Source organism: Chroicocephalus ridibundus, chromosome 18, assembly GCF_963924245.1.
Source record: "Chroicocephalus ridibundus chromosome 18, bChrRid1.1, whole genome shotgun sequence".
Lineage (NCBI taxonomy): Eukaryota > Metazoa > Chordata > Aves > Charadriiformes > Laridae > Chroicocephalus > Chroicocephalus ridibundus.
This window is the reverse complement of record NC_086301.1, coordinates 6,328,200-6,352,296: the sequence shown is the minus strand read 5'-3', so window position 1 is coordinate 6,352,296 and position 24,097 is coordinate 6,328,200. Positions and strand designations below refer to the sequence as shown.

Sequence of the window (24,097 nt, the reverse complement as noted above, 5' to 3'; positions counted from 1 at the left end):
GGACGCCGGGGGGGGGCCGGTCGCCGCCTCCGGGCGGGCAATGGCGTCCGCCGCCTCCCTGAGGGCCACGGCGCAGGCGCGGAGGGGCCCGTCCCAGCGCGCAGCCGCCGCCTTCCGCCTTCCGGTGCGGGCCGCGTGCGGGGGCTTCCCGCCCCCGCGGCCCAACGGTCGCCGCCGCGGCTGAGGGGACCGACCCGGGCTGAGGGGACCCGCCCCGACCCCCCGGGGTAAAGAACCAGCGCTCCCGGGGGGAGCTCGGGCTGCCTCCGCCTCCACCGGCGGGGAGCCGCTGCTGTCACGCCCAGAGCCAGCGTAGCGGGTATGAAACGCGCTTCCCCCCCCCCCCCCCCCCCCCCGTGTTTTCTTACTCTCCGACGCTGTTTTAAAGGTTTGGTTTGTTCGCTGTTGGTTTATTCGGCGCGGTTCGTGCGTTTTCCGCTCAGCCTGGAGCTGTTGGTGAGGGGAGCGGGGCTCTTGGCCCAGTCATAGCTGCAACGTGAGCCTGGGAGAAATCCCACCTTAGACCCGCCGTTCGGTTTTGCACGTTACAAGCCGCTTCCAGCATTTAGCTGCAGGTTTTCGTGGTGTTTGTCTCTGTTGGGAAGCAAAGCAAAGAGGGGTCACCTGTGCAGGGTGACCAGGTCCAGTCTGCCAGCGCCGGGGCATGGTACACGCTGTCTGGCATTCCTCTGGGTTGCAAACAAACAGTAAATCGACACTGCAATATTTTATATATCTCACGTCCCGATTCCATGGCTTGCGTTTAAACGACGACTTCATCAACTCATAGAATGGTTTGGGTGGGAAGGGACCTTCAAAGGTCATCTGGTCCAGTGTCCCGTGAGCAGGGACATCTTCCACTAGATCAGGTTGCTCAGAGCCCCATCAGCTCAATCATTCCTTGGCCGGGGACGTACCTGGGTTTGGGATTTTTGTCGGTTGAGAGTTTTGCTGCCGTTGTTCAGGAGAGGGTGAAGGATGGACTCTCTGGATCACATGCTGACGGACCCCCTGGAGCTGGGGCCCTGCGGGGAAGGGAATGGCACACACGGCATCATGGAGGACTGCATGCTGGGTACCACCAGGGTCAGCCTGCCTGAGGACCTGCTGGAGGACGTGAGTAGCGCCAAGATGCTTTACCTTTTCAGAGCCTTGATAAACGGTGTGTTTAACTCCCCTTGTGGGGCTTGCAGAGCAAAGTGAAGAGTGGGGGAATGTTCCTGACTCTCCTGGAGATGTCAGACAGGGCTTTGATTAATCTCGGGGAAAATGTCTTTTAAAACCATTCTGTTATGATCTTTTTCTACATAACAATCTCTCTTATTCTAAAATTGCCTTTAAGCAAGATTTCTTTGTTACAAGTTTTGAATTTATTGTCTTGTTGCTAGTGGCATCGTTAATTTCCTTACCTTTCCTCTTTCCGCTCTATTGTTTTCTGCGTTTGGTGTGAGACAGTCTCTTGTCTTGTGTCATTTAACCGCAGAAAGCCTTAAGGGCTAGAAGATTTTTAAGGGCACGGATGCATTTTCTGCATTATTGTTTTTGCTTTCTTTAGCCTGAGATCTTCTTCGACGTTGTCAGCCTGTCTACGTGGCAGGAGGTGCTGACGGATGCACAGCAAGACCACCTAAAAAAATTCCTGCCTCACTTTCCTGAAAACAACCGAGAGCATCAGAACAAACTCATCTCTGCGTTGTTCAGTGGCGAAAACTTCCGTTTTGGAAATCCACTGCACATCGCCCAGAAACTCTTCCGAGGTCAGTGAGCGTAATAAACTTCTGTGTATTTTCAGGGTTGAAGTTCTCAACTAGCAGTTGATGAAAACTCAAGTGTTTTTTACCTCTTTCTTACAGATGGGCACTTTAATCCTGAAGTCGTGAAATACCGGCAGCTCTGTTTTAAGTCCCAGTACAAGCGCTACCTGAGCTCTCAGCAGCAGTACTTCTACCGACTGCTCAAGCAGATCCTCGCTTCCCGCAATGTGAGTGTCTTCAGGGTGCGGTCGTCCCTTTCTCGTGTTCTGTAAGGAATAGATTGTCTTTACAAAAAAGGCTCTTGGTATTTGTGCATTTACAGTTCTTGGAGGTCTTTCTTTTAATGAATGCTGCGTTTCTGGTTTTCCAGTGGCCTCTATGATACAAGAACACTAGAAACATCATGATGTTTGCAAATTTCAGGTTTTGAATCTCGTGCGTAGTGGCTTTTTTCCGTGCCCCCTGCGTCCTGCATTTGCCCCTTTACACCTTACTGTCCTATTCACAAGTCATTTTGCCCTCGTTTTCTACCGTTTCTGTCACTGTGAAACAAGTAAGGATGCTAAATATTTAGCTCTATGAATTACCCATCTTCACTGGGGACTGGTATAGAAAAAAATAGATAAAAACCTCCTATTCTGCTGCTTGTAAATTCCTGATGAAGTCTTCCTCTATGGATGCTGTCGTCAGCTGATTGCTGCCAACTGAAATCTCTTCATCGTAGACATCGTAGACACTTGCTCATTTATTTCTAGTCATTGAAACATATGGGACGTACGGATGAAGACGAACGTCTGTCTTTGTAAAAGCCCTTGTGGTGATATGGGAAAAAGAATATGGAAGTGTGTAGGAAGTTATTTCCTCTATAGCCTTAAGGGGTAAAATGTTTTCTTCAAAAGAGACAGCTTGTGTTATGTATGTGGCACGGAAAATGAACAAACTGATCTCAGATCAATGGTTAGGTTCCTCTTGACAGTCCATATAAAATGACGGTGAGATACTGTACGTGGAGATAAAAGTGCAGAAATTTCCTACTAGATCCCTCCTTGCTTTGCCCTCACTTTACCTGGTGGTATAAAGAATGCTGGTTTTGAAATGGCTTATATGTCAGGTAGTGACACTTTGTAAGGGTTACCTTATAAAAACTGAGGTGCTTACCACACCAGCCCCAAACATTAAGCTTGCTGAAAGTATGTGAGTTGAGCTTATCTGTTCAGAGCTATAGCTGAGATAGCTAATGTCACACCTGTCTCATCTTCCAGCACTTGCTGGATTTAGCTCGGAAAGGAGGCCCTGACATGACCCTCAGGAGAAAGCACTTCCCACCGACGTATGACACAGAAGAACGAGACAGACGGACACATCGGCGCTACTTGAAGATTCTGAGGGAAGTGAAAGAGGAGTGCGGAGATACCACCTTGTCTTCTGATGAAGAAGGTAATACTAAACACTCGAGGTGTGAATGGAGAAAGACTAATTTTTAAGGGACAGTGTCTTTGATAGAAGAATGGGAACTAGATTCTAGTTTTGTTGGCTGTGCTCTAACGAACACGGGGGAATAGAATTATATGCGTTGGTGCTTGGTCTTGCAGAAATAAACTTATTTCTCTGTTTATTTTAGATCTAAGCTCCTGGCCTCCAAGTTCTCCAGCACGTTGTCCAAGTCCACCGGTTCCCCTGAGAGTGATCCCCACGTTGTCAACCTTGGACATGAAGACAGCAGGTGAGAACCGAACTAGGGGCTGGTATGGATGGTATGGATTTAGGGGTGAGAATTACTTTGAGACCCTGTGAGAAATCAGTTTGAAAATCTGTTGTTTGATAGGAAATCTCGTAATGCTTCGTTTTTGCAGTCTCCAAAACACTTGGCTCTTTTCCCAGTTTATTTAATCTTTCTCTCCTTGGAAGGCTAGTATTTTAACACAAGGGCCTACGGTTTGTGTACAGGTACTGATTTCTCTGTTATAATTTGCCTTTAACGGTTGAAGCATTAGCATAGTCCTGTTCGAAATATTTTGGTGTTTGTGCCGAGGGAATCCCTCCTAAGGTTACTATAATAAAGTCTGCAAACCCTTTCTGCAGCACAGCTGGTTCTCACTTCTCTTCACTTCCATACTTGCATCAGCAATGAAATCTGATGACCCAAGGAAGAAAGTATTGAAAATAAATCGATTGATTAAAAGGATGAAATTCAAATAAGGAAAATTTAGTTATTGAAATGTGGAGATTGTTGAAAGAGGGAGTGGATAGCAAATGGCATTCAAAGAAGTCTGTAAAGTAACAATAATGGAAAACTGTGCAAATAATCTCTGAATGTTTTTTCATTGCAGACAAGATAGAACTTGGGGAAAGTGATTTGAAGATGATGTTGAAGAAGCACCATGAGAAACGAAAACGTCAACCTGTAAGATGTCAAGAAGTCTTTGGGGGTGGGACTGGACTTTAACTATTAGTCTTTTATCTGTTAGCTGTAAAGTTCAGGGTATTTCTGGGTGACAAAATGATGGCTGTTTTTTTGTGTGCAGCCACCCTTCAGCCCCCGCTTTGTCGTAACCTGTATTTAATTGTCAGCGTGTACATGCAACTCCTGTTTACGCTTACCTGTTTAGAAGGATTTTTTGATTTCAGTGATGTGTTTTGGAGAGACAAAATTTGGGATTTCAGGGTTAGAAGACTTCCCTACTTTCATTGCAGTAAATAACTTTATAAGCTGATCCAGGATAAGTTTGGGGCATTTCAGTACTTGGCTATCTTCTGTAGCCGTGTTGCTATCTTAACACTTTGTCCTTTGACAATTTTAATTTTTATTCCATTGTCCTCTGTAGGACCATCCTGATCTAGTGACGACAGACCTGACTCTTGAGGACATTATGACTCGAGTAAATGCTGGCAGGAAAGGTTCCTTAGCAGGTCAGTGACTTGGACACAATACTTGTGCACAGCATGAATATCCCGTGTGTGTGAAAAGCTAAGGGTGAAGGTGATCTTGGTGGATTGTTGTATCCTTTTGCTCTTCACGGAGCTGCGAGTTGTTCCGTTTCAGTTGCTCACAGACAACGCCAGTTTCCACTGAAGGTGCTTCCAGCTAATTGAAAGTTAATTTGTGTTTCTGCTCTAAGCAGTTACGTTTGCCTTTCCAATTTCATATACCTTGGCTTTAAAAACTAGAGGTTTTCTATTAAAACAGTGCATCGAGGGGGAAAATAAGATTTCATGGGAATGACAGGGAGGATGGAATGAACTGGCGGTGAATGAGTGCACGCTACCCACATTCCTGAATATATGTTCAAAGATGTAGGTAGTGTATGATTCTCAATGAAATATGACAAGTTGTACTCATTCTTCTCCTTACCTTTATCATATCTAAAGCCTTATTCGACCTTGCAACCCTCAAGAAAAAGGTGAAGGAAAAGGAAGATAAGAAGAAAAAAAAGCTGAAGGTTATTAAATCCGAGGCGGAAGACTTGGCTGACTCTCTTGGCAATGCAGATGGAATCCCATCAATGTCTCAGGATCATTCCCCCATCCCTCTGTCATCTGTCAAAGAGGAGTAAGTGCTCCAAAGGACCCCAAATACTTTGCACGCATGGAGAGAGAGACTGATGTTGCAGCTCAGATTTTTGTGGGACTTTTGCAGGCTTTGGTTATGTGCAGCTTGGGGTGTGTGAAATGTGTGCCGTTCATCTTTGTATAGGAAGGTGAATATTTACTCGGGGAACTTATTCTGCTTGTGTTCTCTTTCATTTGAAGACCTCTTGAAGAGATGAAGCCATGCCTTGGAATAAATGAAATATCTTCCAGCTTCTTTTTCCTTCTTTTGGAGATCCTGTTTCTGGAAGGACCTGCTACTCTCTCTGTGGTAAGAAGTCACCCACTTATCTAGGAATCTTTGTAGAAAACAAAATTAGGGGATAGAGGGGCTTATAGCTATGTAATAGTGATTTTTCTCCAGAGTTGTCCTGCCGTAAATTAAATTAAGGTGTAGATTACATCTTAAAGAAGTGAAACCCTTTGGGAGTGCGTAGTACATTGTGTTTTTAATGTTTCATAAATTTAGTCAGTTGAATCTGTAAGTCTTTCCATACCTGTTCTTTAGATTATGGTTAGATATATTCTATATATTAAGGGCAGAGAAGTTGGGGAAGTTTTTACCCCTTTTTGGTGCCTGTTGTCTGAAATACCATGTTACGGTTACTTGAAAAAGTCAGGTGATTTTTTTTTATATGCATAAAAATCATGTCCCCTGGATGTATTTGGCTGTTTTGTTTTCTGTTAAAACAGTCATTGATTAAAGCGTGAGATCTTTAACAGAATATTTCTTTTTCCTCTTCAGCTTGAAGATAAAGTTCTAGATTGGCAGTCTTCTCCTGCCAGCGCGCTCAATAACTGGTTCTCCTTTGCCCCTAATTGGTCTGAACTGGTTTTACCCGCCTTGCAGTACTTGACAGGTGACAGCAGAGGTAAGAATGGCTCTCAAAAATACTAGTGATGCTGGTACCTCAGTTCTAATCGGCGCTGGTTTATATTGTAGCTCGAATCAACTTGTAATTCATCACTACCATAAATCATTGTATTGCCGACAGCGTTTCTGTGATAGGCTTTCTGGCTTACATTTCTTGATTGCGGTAGACTTGTTTTGCATATAGATAAGTAGATAAGACCCAGCTTGATTCCTGAGTATGTGAAAATGCGTGTGAAATTGCCTCTAGACAGGCAGTTTCTCCTGTTTCAGATCGTGCGCTTCAGGCGGGATGTTTGTAGCAGGAAGAAATTAACCTCTTCCCGATGCGAAGATGTTGTGGTTGTCTTCGGAGATAATAAAAACTAAACTAGATGATGCCCTGAGCAATCCACTGGAAACGTGAAGTTGGCCCAGCTTTGACCTGGGGCTTGGACCAGCTAAACTTCAAATGTTCCTTTCAAACTAAATTATTCTGTGGTTCTCATTTGCTTAGTGGAAGTTTTAAAGTGAGAGACAGCATGGATTGTAGTGGCCTTTGCAGCACGGATACTTAATGTTCTCTGTAATGCTGGTGAATACTGTAAATCCCAAATTCACTTCCCATGAGCCCAGAAATAGTCACAGTACCGTAACAGTTCCTGTTGCCTCACTGCATGAACGGGATCTCATCTGACAGCCCCTAGATGAAAGACTCGTTATCCTGTTCTGTTCTGGCACTGTTACTCTGAGATGCTTACTTTCCCTTTGGGCAAGTATATATTCAGAGATGCACTTACATAATGACTTAAAACGCTTTATCTGTCATTGTGAGTCTAACTCAACAGCTTGCGTTACAACAGTAGGATTTGGGCAGTTGGACAATTGTATGACGTCTCTGAGATGCACATTTTTCATTGTAGATGTTCCTTCCAGCTTCTCACCTTTCGTTGAATTCAAGGAGAAAACTCAGCAGTGGAAATTGCTTGGTGAGTATCTTGTGCTCTTCTGTGATTTCTGCTATAGTAAAGGGTGTTTCTTTTCTCCAGGACTGGACTTTTCAGCTTGCTGCAGCCCAGAGAGAAAGACAAGTAGAGCCGTTAATTCATTGGTTAGGCCTTTTCTTTTAGCTGAGCAAAGATGTGTTTTACATTCCAGGTTTTCACAAGGCTTTAGTATCAGCAGCAGACAAAGAATAAGTGAGGAAAGGCACTGGGCTTTATTTCCCCGTGTTGCTGGCCTAACCGTGTTTATGTCACCCTTCAAATCTGTCTGAACAACTTCATATGTTTCCTTCTGTAGAGCATACCTTCTGATTATTCAGAGTCGTTATTAGTTATTACCATTATAAATGAATTAAGCTTCTCTGTGGAGCAAAGCGGTACTATTCTCATTTTTAAAAGTGGGAACCAAAGAGCAAATTAGTAATAAACGTGTCTAGGTTCATAGGCTCGTACTGAGTGAATGACAGATGTTTTGTGTTTATGTTCGTTCCTTTAGCTACAAGGCAGAATTTTCCATTCTTAGCTATAGTGATTCTAGTGATTATCTTTGTAGGCTTAAACTGGCAGAGATTTGGAGTCAGGAGGCTATTCCTGTGGTCCCTTTCACAGTCTTTGGTGGAGGTTAGGTGGGCACATGCTTCTGCTCATGGACTCAGTGGCTGGGATTACTTTGGAGAGCAGGAATCATCTGCAAATATCAGGTGGCTGTGTTTCAAACAGTATCTTGCCTGCTATGCCAGGGGTTGAAGCACCATCCTTTGTCACCAACTCAGGAGAATAACTAAGCTTTAGCACTTTTCGAAGTCTGGACGTGTTCAAGTATTGAAATCGGAGCATCTGTGAAGTGTGGAAAATGCCTTGTGATTGGTGATGCATAGGGGTGGGAAGGGAGTAGGAGATGACTGGAAAGTACAAGCAGCCAGCTTCATAACAAATAAAAGACTTCTCTTTCTTATTTTCCCTGATTTCTTGGACTAGGTTCTTGCCAAGATCATGAGAAGGAACTGGCAGCACTGTTTCAGCTCTGGTTGGAGACCAAAGACCAGACTTTTTTCAAAGTGAGTCAGAAAAAAATCACCCCCTAACAGCACAAAACCTGCCTGAGTTATATACAACATTGACATTTCTCTGTTTTTCAATAGGAAAATGAAGACAGCTCAGATGCCACACCAATCCCCAGAGTGTGAGTACATAAATACCGCTTGAAAGTTTCTGCAGTGCATGCTGACGCTATGAAGTTTGGTCCTTGCACCTCTGGATCTGAATGGCTGGTTGCTTAAAATAAGAAGATTTCACATAGTGGGGCAGGAGGGAACTTGCTAGTCTGATTTTACACCAAGTCAGTTGATTTTTCCCCAAGTTACATTGTGATAACTCGGTTATTTACAGTCCTTGCTTATGTTCAGGTAGTGTGTAGAGCACATTTTAACGTCTCTACAGGCCTTATTTATATTACCATAAGTGCTTTCAGAATTTGTTCAGAAGAACGAGGTGACTAATCCTTTGGGATGTTCTTTGGGATTGTGGGCTGCTTGTTGCTCTGAACTGATGGTGACCTTTGTTTCAGAAGAACTGACTATGTAGTCCGACCTAGCACTGGAGAGGAGAAACGTGTGTTTCAGGAGCAGGTAAGAGGAGAATCATCTTAATTTTAAATGCACATGTTGAAACAGTTGGCCACTAAAAGAAGAGAATTTGTATGGGATGTTAGTTTTATACTCTACACAAACTTTGTTAACGTAAAGAGTTATTGTGTTTCTTCTGCCTCGAAGTAGGTATCTTGGCCTTACGTAAAACATGCTAACAATGCAGCCGAGCTGCTTACTTCAAAAGCACCTGTATTTCCAATGGGTATTGGGCAAAATTAATTGAAATTTGTAGTGCCAATGGATGACTCCTGTCTATATTTTTTGGGCACGTGTGAGTACAAGCAGAAGACAAGTGGCAATAAGTGCACCCATACAATTAGTTGTGTTGTCTGTAGTAGATGTAAGCGTGTATTAGAGGGTAAACACGATGACGATTCTTCTCCTTGGGTACATGTGCTGTGTGTGTGAATATCCGGGTTAAATTTTGGAAATCTCTCTTTCTCCAGATTAGAGGAGATTAGAGGAAGAAAAGGCTTCTTGTTGCTGGGGGAAGGGGTGTTTGCTGCACAGAAGATGTGTCGCTGGCACCTCCCTAGTCTGTGCAGCTGCTTAACAATGACTCTAATGTATTGGACGTGCACACTTCGGTTAGGTGGTGCTTTGTATTGTACTTGAAGTAATTTGTGCTTGTCTTGATCCAAAATAAGTTCGTACAGCAGAATTTGAGCCTTTAAAAAGAAAAATTCTCTACAGAATGGTAATAACTTATATTACAATATAAATGTAGCACAAGCTTTAAGACTTTGCTCTATATGTTTCCTGCTAAATTCATCCTCTTGTTTCCAAATACAGGAACGTTACCGTTACAGCCAGCCCCACAAAGCTTTCACGTTCCGTATGCATGGCTTTGAGTCGGTTGTTGGTCCTGTGAAGGGGGTGTTTGACAAGGAAACCTCATTAAACAAAGCCCGAGAGCATTCTCTCCTGCGCTCAGACCGACCAGCTTATGTCACCATCTTGTCCCTCGGTAAGGTGATGACCAAAAAAATTTTTTTAAAATAGAAGGCGGCTTTACAATAGACTTGCTAAAGTCAAGCAATGACTTTAGGAATCTACGTTATAAAGGGGAAGGGTGGGCAGGCTGGGATGACATAAGTAAAGAGGAAATACATTCTACAAAATAAAGGCGATGAAATGCTGGGAGCAGGAATAGCTAGAAAAGAAGGCAAGTGGGTTGCTCTTGATCTGAGAGAAAATGGGAAATAAAGAGGGGAGTGCATCGGGCTGGGTAAAGCTAAGGCTCGGATAACTGGAAAACAGAAGAGCGGTGGTTTCAGTCAAGCTGGGGTATTGCAAAGTCATTCTGGGGTTCAGTGCTCTTCCCCAAGTTCCTCACTCCTAGCACAAAGCCAGCAAAGTTGATGTACTTTAAAATGATCCTTTATAATCCACGCTCGTATCTCCAAGGGATCATGGGGGCTAGATTTTAGTGAGCAAGGAGGCGCTACGAGAGCAGGGATAAGAGAGCCGTACAGAAACATATCTGCTAAAATGCTCAAATACAGCTACCTAGTTACGGCTGGAAGTTTAACCTCTGATTTTGTATTTCAGTTCGTGATGCTGCTGCTCGCCTTCCTAATGGAGAAGGAACTCGTGCTGAAATCTGTGAGCTGCTTAAAGATTCCCAGTTCCTAGCTCCCGATGTTACAAGTGCTCAAGTAAGTTGAATGTCGTGTCTAGCCTCAAACAGGTTCTCCTAAAATACACTGCACAGACCTGGGCAGTATTCAGTGGCTGAGGCCCAATAATTTTTTGTGCTGCTTTGACTAGCAAACGAGAGCTGTATTCTACTCTAGTGAGCCGCTGCAAATCTGCACCTAACTCCGGATGGTGAACAAATGGCTAGAAAAGCCACAGAATTAACACTGTGTCACGTAGCTGCACACATTTTAGATTGAGAAACATTCAATTTTCAGAGCTCTTAGCTTTGGTAGAAGCTCCATTTAATCCAAGGGGGCAAACAGCATCCCGTGCTACAACATCTGCTCTCAGTCAGTTCTTACCCAGTTGGATTGTTAGCAGCTTACTCAGGTTTTACGCCAAATAGGATTACTTTTCTATTCATGACCTTTGTCTAGCCCAACCAGGGACATCTTGTAATTCTGTGTATTCTGAATTTTCAGGTTAATACTGTTGTTAGTGGTGCTCTGGATCGATTACATTATGAGAAGGATCCCTGTGTGAAATACGATATTGGACGCAAATTGTGGATCTACCTGCACCGGGACAGGAGTGAGGAAGAGTTTGGTAAGCCTGGCTTCGTGATATCTTAAGCATTGAACATGTTTATAAATCTCTTGAACTTCTTCAGTCCAGCTGGATAATGAACATTAATTTATCGGTGTACCTTTTTTCTCTAGTCAGTTTGCTAATGTTAGCCCCTCAACGCTTCAATGCGGTTTTACAGAGCAGTGTCAGTTTGAAGTACTTGTTAGAAAAACAGCATCCTGTGTACAAGAACTGCAGATGAATGTACATTCACAACATTTTATGTGTCTTATTTTCAGCCTTTTTGGCCGATTTTACGTGGTGTTTTTTCTTTGCACTATTACACGACAACGTATGTTTGATTTCTTGTCTGAAGATCAACTTCCAGTTCTGAATTGGCCTCTTTCTTAACTCAGTTTGCTTGTGTTCAGGAGCTCTGACCATTAATTTGCGTTTGCAGAACGGATCCACCAGGCTCAAGCTGCTGCAGCGAAGGCCAAGAAAGCTCTTCAGCAGAAGCCGAAACCTCCAGCTAAAATGGTACATTTCTTTGCACAACACTTTTATGATTGGGAAGGAGATATGGGCTTAACTTAATCCATAAATTCTGCATCCATAGTGGCTGATAAAAATTACCATGTGTTTGAGTTACCAATTCATTATGTTTATGACTGTCGGTGTTAGTCTAGCACCAGTGCACAAAATGAAGAGGGAAGGAAGGAAGGAACTTTTCCTCCTCCCAGCTTCCACTGTTGTCCTTGTTGATCTCGGCAGAAAGGTCAATGGAAATTAATTTATGCTCCCTATCCTACAGATGGTCTTTCAGGTCTAGTTTTGAGGTTAATCTGTAGCAGAGTGTGTGGAACATGTCTTCTGCTCTCCCCCTTGCTGTGCTGAAGCTGTCAGGGTTTGGATATCTTTTGTTTTTTGTAATTGGTATAAAATAAAGTAGTTGCTGTTGGCAAATTAACTAAGGTAGAAATCTGCACGTTGTGAATGGCTGTTACTGCTGAGATGCAATTTTCCCTGAGAACAGGAGCAGCCAAATGCACCAGCCCACTTGTGTCTGCAGTTCAGGAGGGCAGGCAGTCATCTGGGATTTCAGGATTTAGCACCGGGGCATCTTTCATAACCATACAGAACTCGGCTTAAAGTGCTCAGCCCACTCTTTAGACGGTAGCAATCAACACCAGTTTTTATGAAACCTTCATGCTTGACGTGGTTTCTTTGCAGAAATCTAGTAGCAAGGAGAGTTCTGTGAAAGCACTCCCCAGCAGCACATCAGAGCCCAGTCAGCTGAGCCTTAGTGACTCCAGCATGCCACCGACTCCTGTGACTCCTGTCACACCAACTGCACCAGCATTGCCGGCAACGCCTATTTCACCCCCACCAGTGTCTGTGGTTAGCAAGAGCGTATCTAGTGCTGGATCGGAGCCAGCAAAACCCAACCAAAGGTACTTCTTCTGTCTCATACGTCACTTGTGAATGTCACTGGTTCTTAATCATTTTCTGCATCTTTGCTGACCTACCGGCTTTATCTTTTTCCACAGTGTTCTTCTGGTATCTTCCCCTACCATGCCACAGCTCGGGACGTTGCTTTCCACAGCCCAGAGTTCACAATCACAGCCAGGGCCGCAGCCGCCTCCCACCCGCGTGGTAAGTCATACCACCTCCTCCGGACTGCCGCAGGTCCGGGTGGTCACTGCCCAGTCCAGCCTCCCAGCGGTGTCCCAGCAAGCCCCGGTGGTAACCCAGCAGCAGCAACCGACATCAGTGCCTCAAATCCGTGTTCCAGCTACAGCCACGCAAACCAAAGTGCTTCCTCAGGTGAGTTTGGCTGCATGGAAATGGTGGAGTAGCTCTGACTTTTAATCTGCCGCCTTGTGCTATTTCGGTATGGTGCACAGGGATTACTTGCTCACTTGGAACATGCAGTAACTGCAGAGCAAGAGCATAGAAACAGTTGTGCATAAATAATACTCTCCAGTGCTCCTTTTTTCCTCTCTATTGCCTATTTATGTGGCACCATTAAATTGTGCATTACAGTAAAAAGTCCACACAACTTGCAAGCTATAAGGCACAAGACAAAAAGAGTAAATTGTTAGTCTGTCAGTATTGTGTTAGTCTGCTCATAGGCTGCCTCTCTCTCTTTCTGTAGGCTGTGATGACTCTGCCGGTAAAAACTCAAACCAGCCCAGTGCAGGTGCAAAGACCAGGAAGCTCCGTGACGGGACAGACGGGCATCACTGTGACAGGACTGTCTGCAGCACCCAGTCCTGCTGTCAAGCCAGTAACCAGCTCCCCGGGCAGTTCTGCTACAAGCACCTCCTCTACCACTGTCATCCAGAATGTAGCTGGCCAGAATATCATCAAGCAGGTGAGAGAGGGGGAGAGACAAGGGGCTGGGCTCCACAATCCAGTCGTTTCCCGTTTGTTGTGACAGATGTGATATGTGGATGTGAAAAGATAGCGAAAACTGTAGTGAGCCATAAAAGATGTGTTAGTGCAGGTTGTTTAATTAGCCATCTTCAGATGTTGATCTCATTTTTGTTCATCTTGTTTGAAAAAGAAAGCAACTCCACAGTGTTTCATACTTTATGTGGTTTTGGGAACGCCATCTGATGTGCAACTAAAACTATTTTCAGTAGTGCACTGAGTGCTAGCATCACGCCCCCTCAGTTCTGATGGGACCAAACGTCATCCTGTTGGAAGTTTCACTTTGTGCCTTGGACTGCATCCTGGTTTGATACAGCCGTTTCTCTGGTCTCTTCCAGGTGGCTATAACAGGGCAACTCGGCATGAAGACCCAGCCTGGAAGTGGCATCCCACTCACGGCGACCAATTTTCGGATCCAAGGAAAGGATGTGTTGCGCCTACCCCCGTCCTCTATCACCACAGATGCAAAGGGACAGACTGTGCTGCGTATCACCCCGGACATGATGGCCACCCTGGCCAAATCACAAGTCACTACTGTCAAACTGACTCAGGACCTCTTCACGGCAGCTGCGGGAAGCAGTGGTAGTGGGAAGGGCATCTCTGCAACTTTGCACGTGACATCCAATCCTGTCCAGACTGCCGATTCTCCAGCCAAGACAAGCACGGCCACTTCTGCTTCTTCCAGCCCAGCTGGAAGCACAGTGGTTAAAGTGACTCCTGACTTAAAGACTGCAGAGCCAACAAGCTCCGCTTTCCGGCTGATGCCTGCTCTGGGCATGACCGTGGCAGACCAGAAGAGCAAAGCCATAACTACGGTGGCGTCCACTGAGGCCAAGCCGGCTGCTACTATAAGAATCGTGCAGGGGCTGGGGGTGATGCCGCCCAAAGCTGGGCAGACTATTACGGTAGCTACTCATGCTAAGCAAGCGCCCTCTTCCTCAGCAGTGAGCGTGCCCGGCACAGTCCATACCTCAGCTGTCTCTTTACCAACCATGAGTGCCACAGTGTCGAAAGCAGTTGCTGTGGCCTCGGGAGCTGCTGGGACTCCCATAACTATAGGCACAGGAGCCACTGCTGTGCGGCAGGTACCCGTCAGCACCACAGTAGTATCTACATCCCAGGCAGTAAGTAACGCTAAACTTTTTCTGGAGGTGGGTGAGAAAGGGGAATGCTGAAATGTATTGATGGTTTATGTCTGAAAACTTCTCTTTACGTCCACAGAGGCTCAAATTAAGTACCGTAGAATGTGGGTCTGCTAGTAATTTGATGATGTTGGAATTGTAGCTCAATGCTGAATGATCAGAAAGCAGTCAGATTTGTCTTCCCTTACTTCCTGTTGCGAGTAAATGAAATAAACTTTGCTTATCTAAAGTCCTACCTCGTGCAGCTCAGCGTCTTGCCCCACACCTCTGAAATAATTTCCCTTGGAACGGTGTCAGAAATAGAAGCGCTTGTTACTCAAATTAACTTTTTTACCGAATTCCCCGTTTAATACAAATGTCCAAATTAATTAATACAATGTCCAAAGCTGAAGGCATCATGAACTGTATTGTGAAAGTTGAATAAGCTAACTGACATTACCAGAGCTTCCTAAGGATAAAAATCATGGACGGTTGCAATGAGCCTTCCCAGAGAGATACTGTGGTGCAAAGATGATGCGGGTTTTCAGGGCTGAGGCAGCTGTGAAGTGAATGAGATGGAGGTGAATTTTAATGAGCCTGAAATGGAGCACAGATTTCATCAGCAAAGCTGCTGTTGGTTTCTACTCCCAGGACTCCTAAAAAGCAAGCTGAGCGGTAATTGCATGTTGCCAAGCAGTTTCTCTGCTGAACTCCCCGCGGCTCCTCATGTGTTCTTCAACTTCTCTAGGGTAAACTACCAGCACGAATAACAGTGCCTCTGTCAGTGATCAGCCAGCCAGTGAAAGGCAAGAGTGTGGTGACTGCCCCCATCATCAAGGGCAACCTTGGGGCCAAGTGAGTATTTTGCATCAGAAGTAGGCTGAGGAGGGTCTGTGTTCGATGGGTTCCTGGGGGCCTTGCAAGCAGAGGCTGGGATAGGCTTATAGTCCGTTAATAGGTCCATTAGCTGCAAGAAACATAATTAATATGGTGTCTGGCAATGAGAATCAAATCTTTCTTTAGGTGCCCTGCGGTGTAGGTTCTAGCAAATACACCGAAGAAAAAATGTTCTTTGCTTGTCTTAAAACCAGCTACTAGATTAGTTCTGTTTGAGCAAGAATTAACCTGCTGATATACCTAAAAATATGTGTAATCTGAGGCCATCTCTCCGTTAAAGAAACTAGGGAAGCGTTAACTGCCTCACTGAAAAATCCTCTGGCATTTAGATGTTGAAGTTGTCTTATTTATTCTTCCGTGAATTCTGGTAGTGTCTCCCGTAGTTAATATTTCAAGGCAGAACACTCTGTGCTCGTCTATTTTCTGCGTTCCTTGAGAGGTGTTCAGGTCTGATCAGACTAACCCAGTGATGTGCACGGTCCAGAATTAGAGGGTTTAATTCATGTGATAAAGTAATTCTCTATCATAGCGATAAATGTTGACATAAACTTGTCGCTTGTGTATGCCCCAGGGTTTTTGTTTGGAAAACTTAAAATCATTCGTAAATTAGACAAGTAACTGCAGTGAGTCTGAAAGACCTAGCCTGCTGTGCTGTGTACTAACCTCTCAACAATTCTCTTCCCTTAGCATCAGTGGGTTAGGTAGAAATATCATCCTGACTACGATGCCAGCAGGGACAAAACTGATCGCTGGGAACAAGCCAGTGAGTTTTCTGACTGCACAGCAACTACAGCAGCTGCAGCAGCAAGGCCAAGCCACGCAGGTAACGGCACCTAGAATAATATTCTTTCTTTTTTATGACTTAGCATCTCCTGAGGACTTTATACTTGATACATGGGGTTCCATAAAACGTACACAGCTTGGCTGTAGTCTCTGTATTAAGCATGTGCAGTCCGTCGTCTCCTTTACCTTCCCCCCCCATCCAAAGTGTTTAAATGTTTTTGAAGCACTGATAGTGCAATGAATATAAAACCAAAAATCCTCTCAGGAGGTGTTCCCACCTGCTTGAAGGATTGTGTCTATACACTTGGCTCTTTTTGTTGTGCTTTGTACTGTAGCTTTTCTGGGTCAACATTTCTTAAAGAAATCGCATCGCTTCTTTGCGTATCCATCTTTCTGTCTGGAAACTTAGTGTTCTGTAATTGCAAATAATTCATCTTTATTGGGAGCTGCTAGTAACAAGTCTGTAGGAGTGAAGTATCCAATGGATCCAAGTCCTTCTTCTGAAAACTTGTAAAAGCAGCTGACATGAAGGTTTTATTCAGACTAGTTTTTTTGTCTTCCTCTCTAATCTCGAGATCTCTTGCCACCATCCCACGTGAACAGTGGATGGAGTGATCTTCTTGTGACAGATTTCACTCTTGATGTGTTTTGGGGCTTGGTCTTGTTCGTATAACTGCATTTTTGTTCGCAGCAGAAACAGATAATTCACCAGTGCTTCAGAGTGTGATGCGGGTGCAGTGTGTCAGCAGGATGTTCTTGACATGAGTTGAGATTTTTTCTTTCCGTTTAAAACAGGTTCGAATTCAAACTGTACCAGCCTCCCATCTCCAGCAGGGAACAGTGTCTGGCTCTACTAAAGCAGTTTCCACTGTGGTTGTGACAACGGCTCCATCTCCAAAGCAGACCCAAGATCAGCTATGAACACTGGTTTGAAAATGGATCTCTTTCCAAGAAGTTCCCCGAATCCGTGGTCATCCTCCATCCAAGCACCCAAGACTGCCTGAGCACAGTCATGGCTAGGGATTGGACTGGATTCTGTCACGTTGCTTGTCTGGAGTCAGCATTGTGATGTCTAGGTAGAAATTCCACAGATGTTGTACGTACAAAACAAAATGTTTCAGTCCAGATGTGTAAAGCCCAGTTCTGTGGCATTGATCATTTAAGAAATGTCTTCCTTTTCTTTCTTCACTTCCCATCTGAAGGGCTTTTTGCGAATACCATGTCTGTGCATTTTGGGTTGTAGACGAAGCAGTTGACCTTGGGTCTTCCTTAACCAGGGAAACTTGCTTGGAAGGGGTAATTCAGACTTTTCCAAGTCCTGAAGAAGATGCCTCCGTTTGCTGGAGTCTAGCAGTCACTACTTTTGTATGTATGACTTAGGATGATGGCTTGGACACCAGAGTTTGTTTGTAACATAGCCTGGAAGTAGATCCCTAACACGTTCAGTGTACTATTTATAGACTTTTTAAATACCTCCCCTATCTCTGAGCTCAGACTTCTTTTGAACACATACCACTTCCGTGTCAAATTTCTGTCAAAGGCAGGATGAGAGTCAAGACGGTTTTTGCTGTAAGAAAGCTAGTAACCATGGGGAGAGTGAGAAGTGGAGGAGATACAGGAAGTCACTGTGTGAACAAGTCTGTCAGCAAATGGGAATATACTGGAAAGGAAAACAAAAGCGTTCACCAGGAAGATCCTCCTTTAGTTTTCCTCAACAAATAAACCATTTTATCAGTCAAAAAAGACTAGCTTCTTTTAAAAGTTTGGAATATGCTTTCAAATATACCCAAACTATCGTCTCGGACTCAGAAGAAGTATTCTAACCCGTGATCCTGGCCTTTAGTTTTGTTTTTACCTTTGCAATTTTATCTCTCCATGTAAACTTGTTTGAATTTTGCACATACCGGAGATGAATTCGTGGCTGTTCTGACGTGACCTTGAAGCTTTCTCAGAATGAGATGAGAAGACATGTTGGACCAGAAGAAGAATAAAAGGGCAGAAAGCCTTACAAATCTCTCTGCCGTCTCCTTTCGGTTTTGTATAGCTTGTTGTTTTGTGTACAACGGTTGTCTGGCTTGCCAAGGGCTAATAGATTGTCCGTCTTCTTTGTAAGATGGTTCTTTTTAACCTGGTTTCTCTCGTAGTCTTTTTTTTTTTTTTGAAAATACGTGGTTTTCTCTGAGTTACACGCTACTGAATATAATTTGTTCAAAGCACCAAGTCGTACAGTTCAGCGCTCTCCAGAGCTGGCTGGACTGGAGCTGTGTGTGTTGCTGTTCAGAACCGCCGGACCTGAGCGGAGCAGGCGGTTTTGCTGTACAGTAATTCAGGGGTGGGTTGGAGGAAATTGAGTATTTCAGTAAGAAAAAAGAAACGGCTAGCTGCAAGCATTGAATAAGCAAGGCACGTCAGGACACCATTTTAAAGCAAGCATTTGAATTACGGAATCAGAATGGTTTGGGTTGGAAGGGACCTTAAAGATCATCTTGTTCCAAGCCCCCTGCCCTGGGCAGGGACGCCTCCCACCAGACCGGGTTTATATGGTTCATATGCCTCTGGAATTGAATTTGGAGTGATAAAAGTTTTCTGAGCACCTCTCCTACTTTGTCAGTTTTTGTACCCGTCTTGTACATTTAACTATCGACTAAGGAGAGAGCAGAAAGGCTGCGGTTTGGGAGGGAGGCAAGGGCATTCTTAAATCCTTTTAGTTGTGAAGTTAAGATACGAAATTAAAGAGACAACAAGCAACTTCCTGGTAGTGCTTATATGAGAGAGCCTCTATATTCAAAACATAATCAAGATAATCCTTCTATGTTCTACTCATAATTAATAAAGTTCTTCATGGTCAAAACCTACAATCAAGTGCTGAAAGATGGTTACAGTGCGAAGCCCTTTACGTTTCTGTGAATCCTCTTGCGAGTAACTATGTGAATTGTCACTGAAGACAGGAGGCTGTGGCAGTATTAAATTTAACAAAACAAGAAACCTGCACCTAATCCCGTGAGTTTAGCGTGTCTCAGATTGTTGCTGATACTGAGTTTGAGTCCTGCTGTTCAGGCCAACACCGTCTCCTTTATTCCATATCCGTCTTTGCTAAACTGGTGGCCAACATGTGAGCAACCTTTGTGTTCGTTGCTGCTTTGCTCAAGGGCCGCTTCTCTTTTGCTTTGGAAGCCTGGGATCTTTGGGGAAAGAGCATCAGTCCCTATGTGGGCTTCTTATTTCGAAGGCCCACATGGAGGATTACGTAGTGTTATGTTTACTCCCAACTTTCAAGAACAGAGTGCGCCCTGTTCTGTGGTTCAGCTGCCGCCCGTCGGATGAGTTGCTTCCACTCTGGTTGAAAAATAACCCTTCAGCTACTACAAGTAGAGCGCCCTTGTTTTTAATAAGTAACCTTGAACTTCTACACAGTGGGTGGAAGGGCAGAGAGGGGCTTTGAGTTGTTTTTTTTTTGGTGTGCGCTGGGACTGGATGAGAGTATATTTAAGCTAGATTCTGTGCCAGGTGGTGTTTGCTCCTATGCCCTCTCGCTCTGGTGACCGAGAGCTGTTGCGGGTGAGTACTGCGGTAAGAGCGGGGCAGGGGAGCACACGTGCAGAGGAATAAAGTATTATGCTGACATTATACCCATTTTCCATCTGTTTCTCCTGCCTGAAACCAAAGGGCCTTTCAGTCTGATGCATCTTAGCCGTTACCTTTTTTAATGAAAAAATGGAAGTACAGCCGTTTTTCGTCACAGTGAGTTGCTCACTAGAGTTAGCCAAGGGCCTTGATTACTTCTTAAAAACTGTGGGATAGACGTTTATTTCCAGCAAGAGAATATCGTGTAGTCGTTGCTTAAAAGAACTGTGCGCACCACACAACCTGCCACAGGCAGTTTAAAGCCTTTCTAACCTTTACTGTAACAACTGCTCTGTTTTATTTAAATCATGGGGGAAATCTCTATATATACGCCCTCATGACCCAATGAACTCACCTTGGGGTTACTTCAAGTCTTTTATTTTTTGAAAAAAACACCCACTTTTCAAAAGCAATAGTTAATTGGACATCAACCTGCGTATTTTTAACAGTTGTTCTTTGTTCTCCAAATACCTTGCAGTCACTGCCATAGTTTTTAGGTAAATACAGAAACCTCGCTACTTGTTTTTCATGGGGCGAACCTGAACCACAGAAACCAGAACAACGTCGCGATAGACTCAGCTCTTGTGCCCGATCCTGCCTGTCGTGAGTTTGGTACGTGGTGCCTGACCTCAGGGCCCTTCTGGCCCATTACCGACCACATAGCCCTGTAGCGTGGCAGGCTGAAATGTAAGTGCTTAAATTTTCAGTCGCTTAAAAACTGACTTCTTGTGGACTGGGGAGAGCTGTGGGGAAAGGAGAATGTGGCTCTGTGTCCGAGGTGGGAATTGGCTCGAAGGGAAACGTGGTTTACTCCTGTCGTTTCCCCATCGCAACCAATTTATCTCAATCTGAGATTTACTTGAATCATGGTTATGTGGGTAGGTGGGATGTGTTGTACATCAAAGGGGATCCTCAGGGATCATTCAATGGTAGCCTAATGTGTCCTTTGATAAGAGCTTCAGGGTAGCATCGTTACAGCTAATGAAGATTTCTGAATACAAGCTTAGCATCATCACTTAATGGGAGTTTTGTGAACGTGTATTGAAACACAGGATCATTTTTGCAAACCGTGGATACGCTTTCACCCATCCTGCCCTACCGTCCGGCCCTACTGCAGACCAGTGAGCGATGGGATAGAACAGGGACTAAATTAACTGTATAGTTTGCAAAAGGGAAATTAGGCCATCCAGAGATGGTAGGCTGGGTTCATCTTTTTTAACTTTCTTAACTTCTAGATGTAGAAATCCGAATTACTCACCCTAGGCTGCGTTTGCAGCCACTGATACCTCCGGAGGGCGATTCATCTGACCTCCCTCAGGTGGTTCTTCTAGGATGAATCACTCTCTGGATACAGCCATTTCTTTCTGTGGGCTATAAAAGGAATTTTGGATGAGTAGCTCAAATTCGGGCTTTTAATGATTTAATTTAGCGATGACGCATCTTATTTAAAGTGACCAATGTGGACTAATCCATTTGAGCATGGATTAATCTTGTATGTGGCATCCTGCGTAAATCAGAGGTAAATATTTTAAGAACTAATTTGTTTCCTTCTGTCTAGAAGTAATCATCGAGCCGACTTGGTAAGTCTTACATCCGTATCCTCTAACGTTACCTTTTCTCGCTGTCCTCCAGCTTGCGCGACCTGGAGCGAAATAATTCACCTGCCAGAACCAAAAGCAGAAACACGCTGGTCTTCAAGAGCTTCCAGGGTTGGGCAGTTTCGCAACGACACTTAAAAAGCGAGCAGAAGATGCCAACCAAATACAGGAGGGAGCATCAATAAGTGTATGTGCTGACCCAGAGCAAGGCCGTCACGGTCCAGAAAATAGAAGAGCAAACCTGCTGAAGGTCGCACTGTTTTACCTGTTGTCCTGATGCTGCTTGAGGAGTTAACAGGGACCTGGAAGCGAGGACCTGCAAAGATGCTGCCATCGTTTGAAACCCAGTGAGTGATTTTAACGTGTTCATGTGTCATTCTGAATGAATTTTTGGCAACAGGGGAAAATTTTTCAGATTGTGCTTGGGGAAACAATGGCTACTTGGTATTTACAAGACATACGTACGAAAATATGCTTCTATACATAGAAACATACGCTCGATTACTCAAAGTAATTGCGCTGAGGACTTTTCAGCTGCTTAAGCGAGTTGCTTGAAGGTCAGCCTATGGTGCGAATTGTTCCCGTGATCTGTTATACAGTGAAATTATGGCTGTGGGCAGTCAGAAGCCCGTGAGTCACTGCAACTTTATGAATTACTGATCTCCCTTTGCACCGCTTTGCTCGTGTAAGGAAATAAGTTCTGTTTGGGTGGCCCGGGTAGCTTAAATGATAAGCAATAACTTGGTAAGCCGTTGTATCGAGGTTTGCGTTTAACGGTGTTCCTGTACTGAAAGTGCCCTTCCAACTGCGGCTGGCCGAGGTAATGGCTGTGAAGGGCTTTTACAGCTGGTGCAAAGCAGAGAGGGAGGTTTATTGTCACAGTGTTGTATGTGTTCTCCGTAGGAAGCTGGTGGCTTACCAAAAATCATAAACTTAACCGGGTTGTTGTTCCAAACGTGCGCTAGGACAGCTGGGCAGGCGGGAAGGTGTTAATGTGCAAAGCTGAGGATTTCTCCAAAAGCCCAAAGTGCTTCATTGTCACAAAAATAGCACCCTGTTGCTTTGAAGGGCAACGTGAAAGCTTGGTCTGTGTTTTTAGATAGCTGTGACCAACAGAGAGAGCCCCCAGTTGGAGGGGTGACTCCTTTGTAGTAAGAAAGCTGTGTCTGGTTGATAGGATTTATTCTATTTTTATTTTTCAACTTGTCTTGCGAAGGTGGGTCAAAGTGACGTGGACATGCTGAAAGGGTACTGGACCTGTTCAGAGTTAGCAAACCCAGGAGCTCCTTCCTGCAGCTAAAAAGCTTTCATTGACTGTGTCCACATGCCTGGATTTTACAATTTCAGCAAGAAGGATCAGAGTGTGCATTAGAGCTGGATTTAATCTCTGCTTATGTTCTTCCTGCTTTTTTGATGATATAAGCCAAGCATACCAGAGAGCAACAACTAACTGGCTGGGAACCACTGTTCCCAGCTCACTGATTCTTCAAGAGGAGTGCTCTTCTCTCAGTAGTTGAGATGGGTTGCAAGGTGAGGCAGGTTTCCCAGCATCTCCCTGACATCTGGTGGAAGGAATCCGGGGGCTCTCCTTCAGCCCAGCCACTGACTTTTTCCCACAAGTACTTGTGAGCCAGCAACAACCGTCTGAGCTTCGGAAAATTGGTAGGAGAGCCATAGAATCATGGAATGGTTAGGGTTGGAAGGGACCTTAAAGATCATCTTGTCCCACCCGCTGCTCTGGGCAGGGACACCTCCCACCAGCCCAGGTTGCTCCAAGCCCCGTCCAGCCTGGCCTTGAACCCCTCCAGGGATGGGGCAGCCACAGCTTCTCTGGGCAACCTGGGCCAGGGGCTCACCGCCCTCACAGCAAACGATTTCTTCCCCACATCTCATCTCAATCTCCCCTCTTCCAGTTTAAAGCCATTCCCCCTCGTCCCATGGCTCCCCTCCCTGCTCCAGAGTCCCTCCCCAGCTTTCCTGGAGCCCCTTTAGGGACTGGAAGGGGCTGGAAGGTCTCCCTGGAGCCTTCTCTTCTCCAGGCTGAACCCCCCCACCTCTCTCAGCCTGTCCCCACAGCAGAGGGGCTCCAGCCCTCCCAGCATCCATGGCTGATGGATCATCTCACCAGCCATGGGAAAGTAAGTCAGAGCTTACCAATTTTTCGTGCGGTGAGGGAGATCTGGGCTGTATGTTATGAAAACTCACAGAAAATTAGGACACCTTGATGCTAGAATAGATTGTCTTGAGAGGAGGGGAGTTTCCAGACAAACCTTATATGTAGTGTTCCTACTTTTGGGGTGGAGAACGGACTGATCCAGCCAGCAGGGTGTTTCATCCAGCCTGCCACCTCACCCCGGAGAGGACTAGCATCGTCTGGGAGAGCACGTATGGCTTCTCACCTTTGACAGACTGAACTCTGCGGGAGAGTTCACAGCCAGTTTTCCTGCTTTAGGGTGGGCACGTCAACAGCATGTGCAGCCTCACCGTACCCCGCTAGAGGGATAGCTGGAAGAACATCAGGCAATTAGTTGTCTGAAACACGGTAGGAGCCGGGCTATAAACCAGCAAAAACCCCATGCCGCATC

The 24,097-nt window shown here is 45.0% G+C and overlaps 1 protein-coding gene across 2 annotated transcripts; it reads left to right on the top strand.

Moving 5' to 3' along the window:
* Nucleotides 1-100: 100 nt before the first annotated feature.
* On the top strand, nucleotides 101-18,306 carry NFRKB (nuclear factor related to kappaB binding protein). 2 transcript variants are annotated; one of them, XM_063355486.1, is made up of 26 exons: nucleotides 101-319; nucleotides 966-1,116; nucleotides 1,556-1,757; nucleotides 1,854-1,981; nucleotides 3,017-3,191; nucleotides 3,376-3,477; nucleotides 4,085-4,158; nucleotides 4,580-4,664; nucleotides 5,124-5,304; nucleotides 5,505-5,613; nucleotides 6,088-6,214; nucleotides 7,116-7,181; nucleotides 8,175-8,254; nucleotides 8,339-8,379; nucleotides 8,767-8,824; nucleotides 9,638-9,812; nucleotides 10,397-10,503; nucleotides 10,969-11,092; nucleotides 11,514-11,593; nucleotides 12,287-12,507; nucleotides 12,604-12,880; nucleotides 13,212-13,430; nucleotides 13,828-14,613; nucleotides 15,359-15,465; nucleotides 16,195-16,330; nucleotides 17,086-18,306. In XM_063355486.1, exons 2-26 carry the CDS (start codon nucleotides 979-981, stop codon nucleotides 17,209-17,211), a joined length of 3,924 nt encoding a protein of 1,307 aa, XP_063211556.1. In that variant the 5' UTR covers nucleotides 101-319; nucleotides 966-978; the 3' UTR covers nucleotides 17,212-18,306. The 2 variants fall into 2 exon arrangements, with proteins under 2 accessions (XP_063211556.1, XP_063211555.1); XM_063355485.1 differs by having other exon boundaries at nucleotides 8,764-8,824.
* Nucleotides 18,307-24,097: the final 5,791 nt, after the last annotated feature.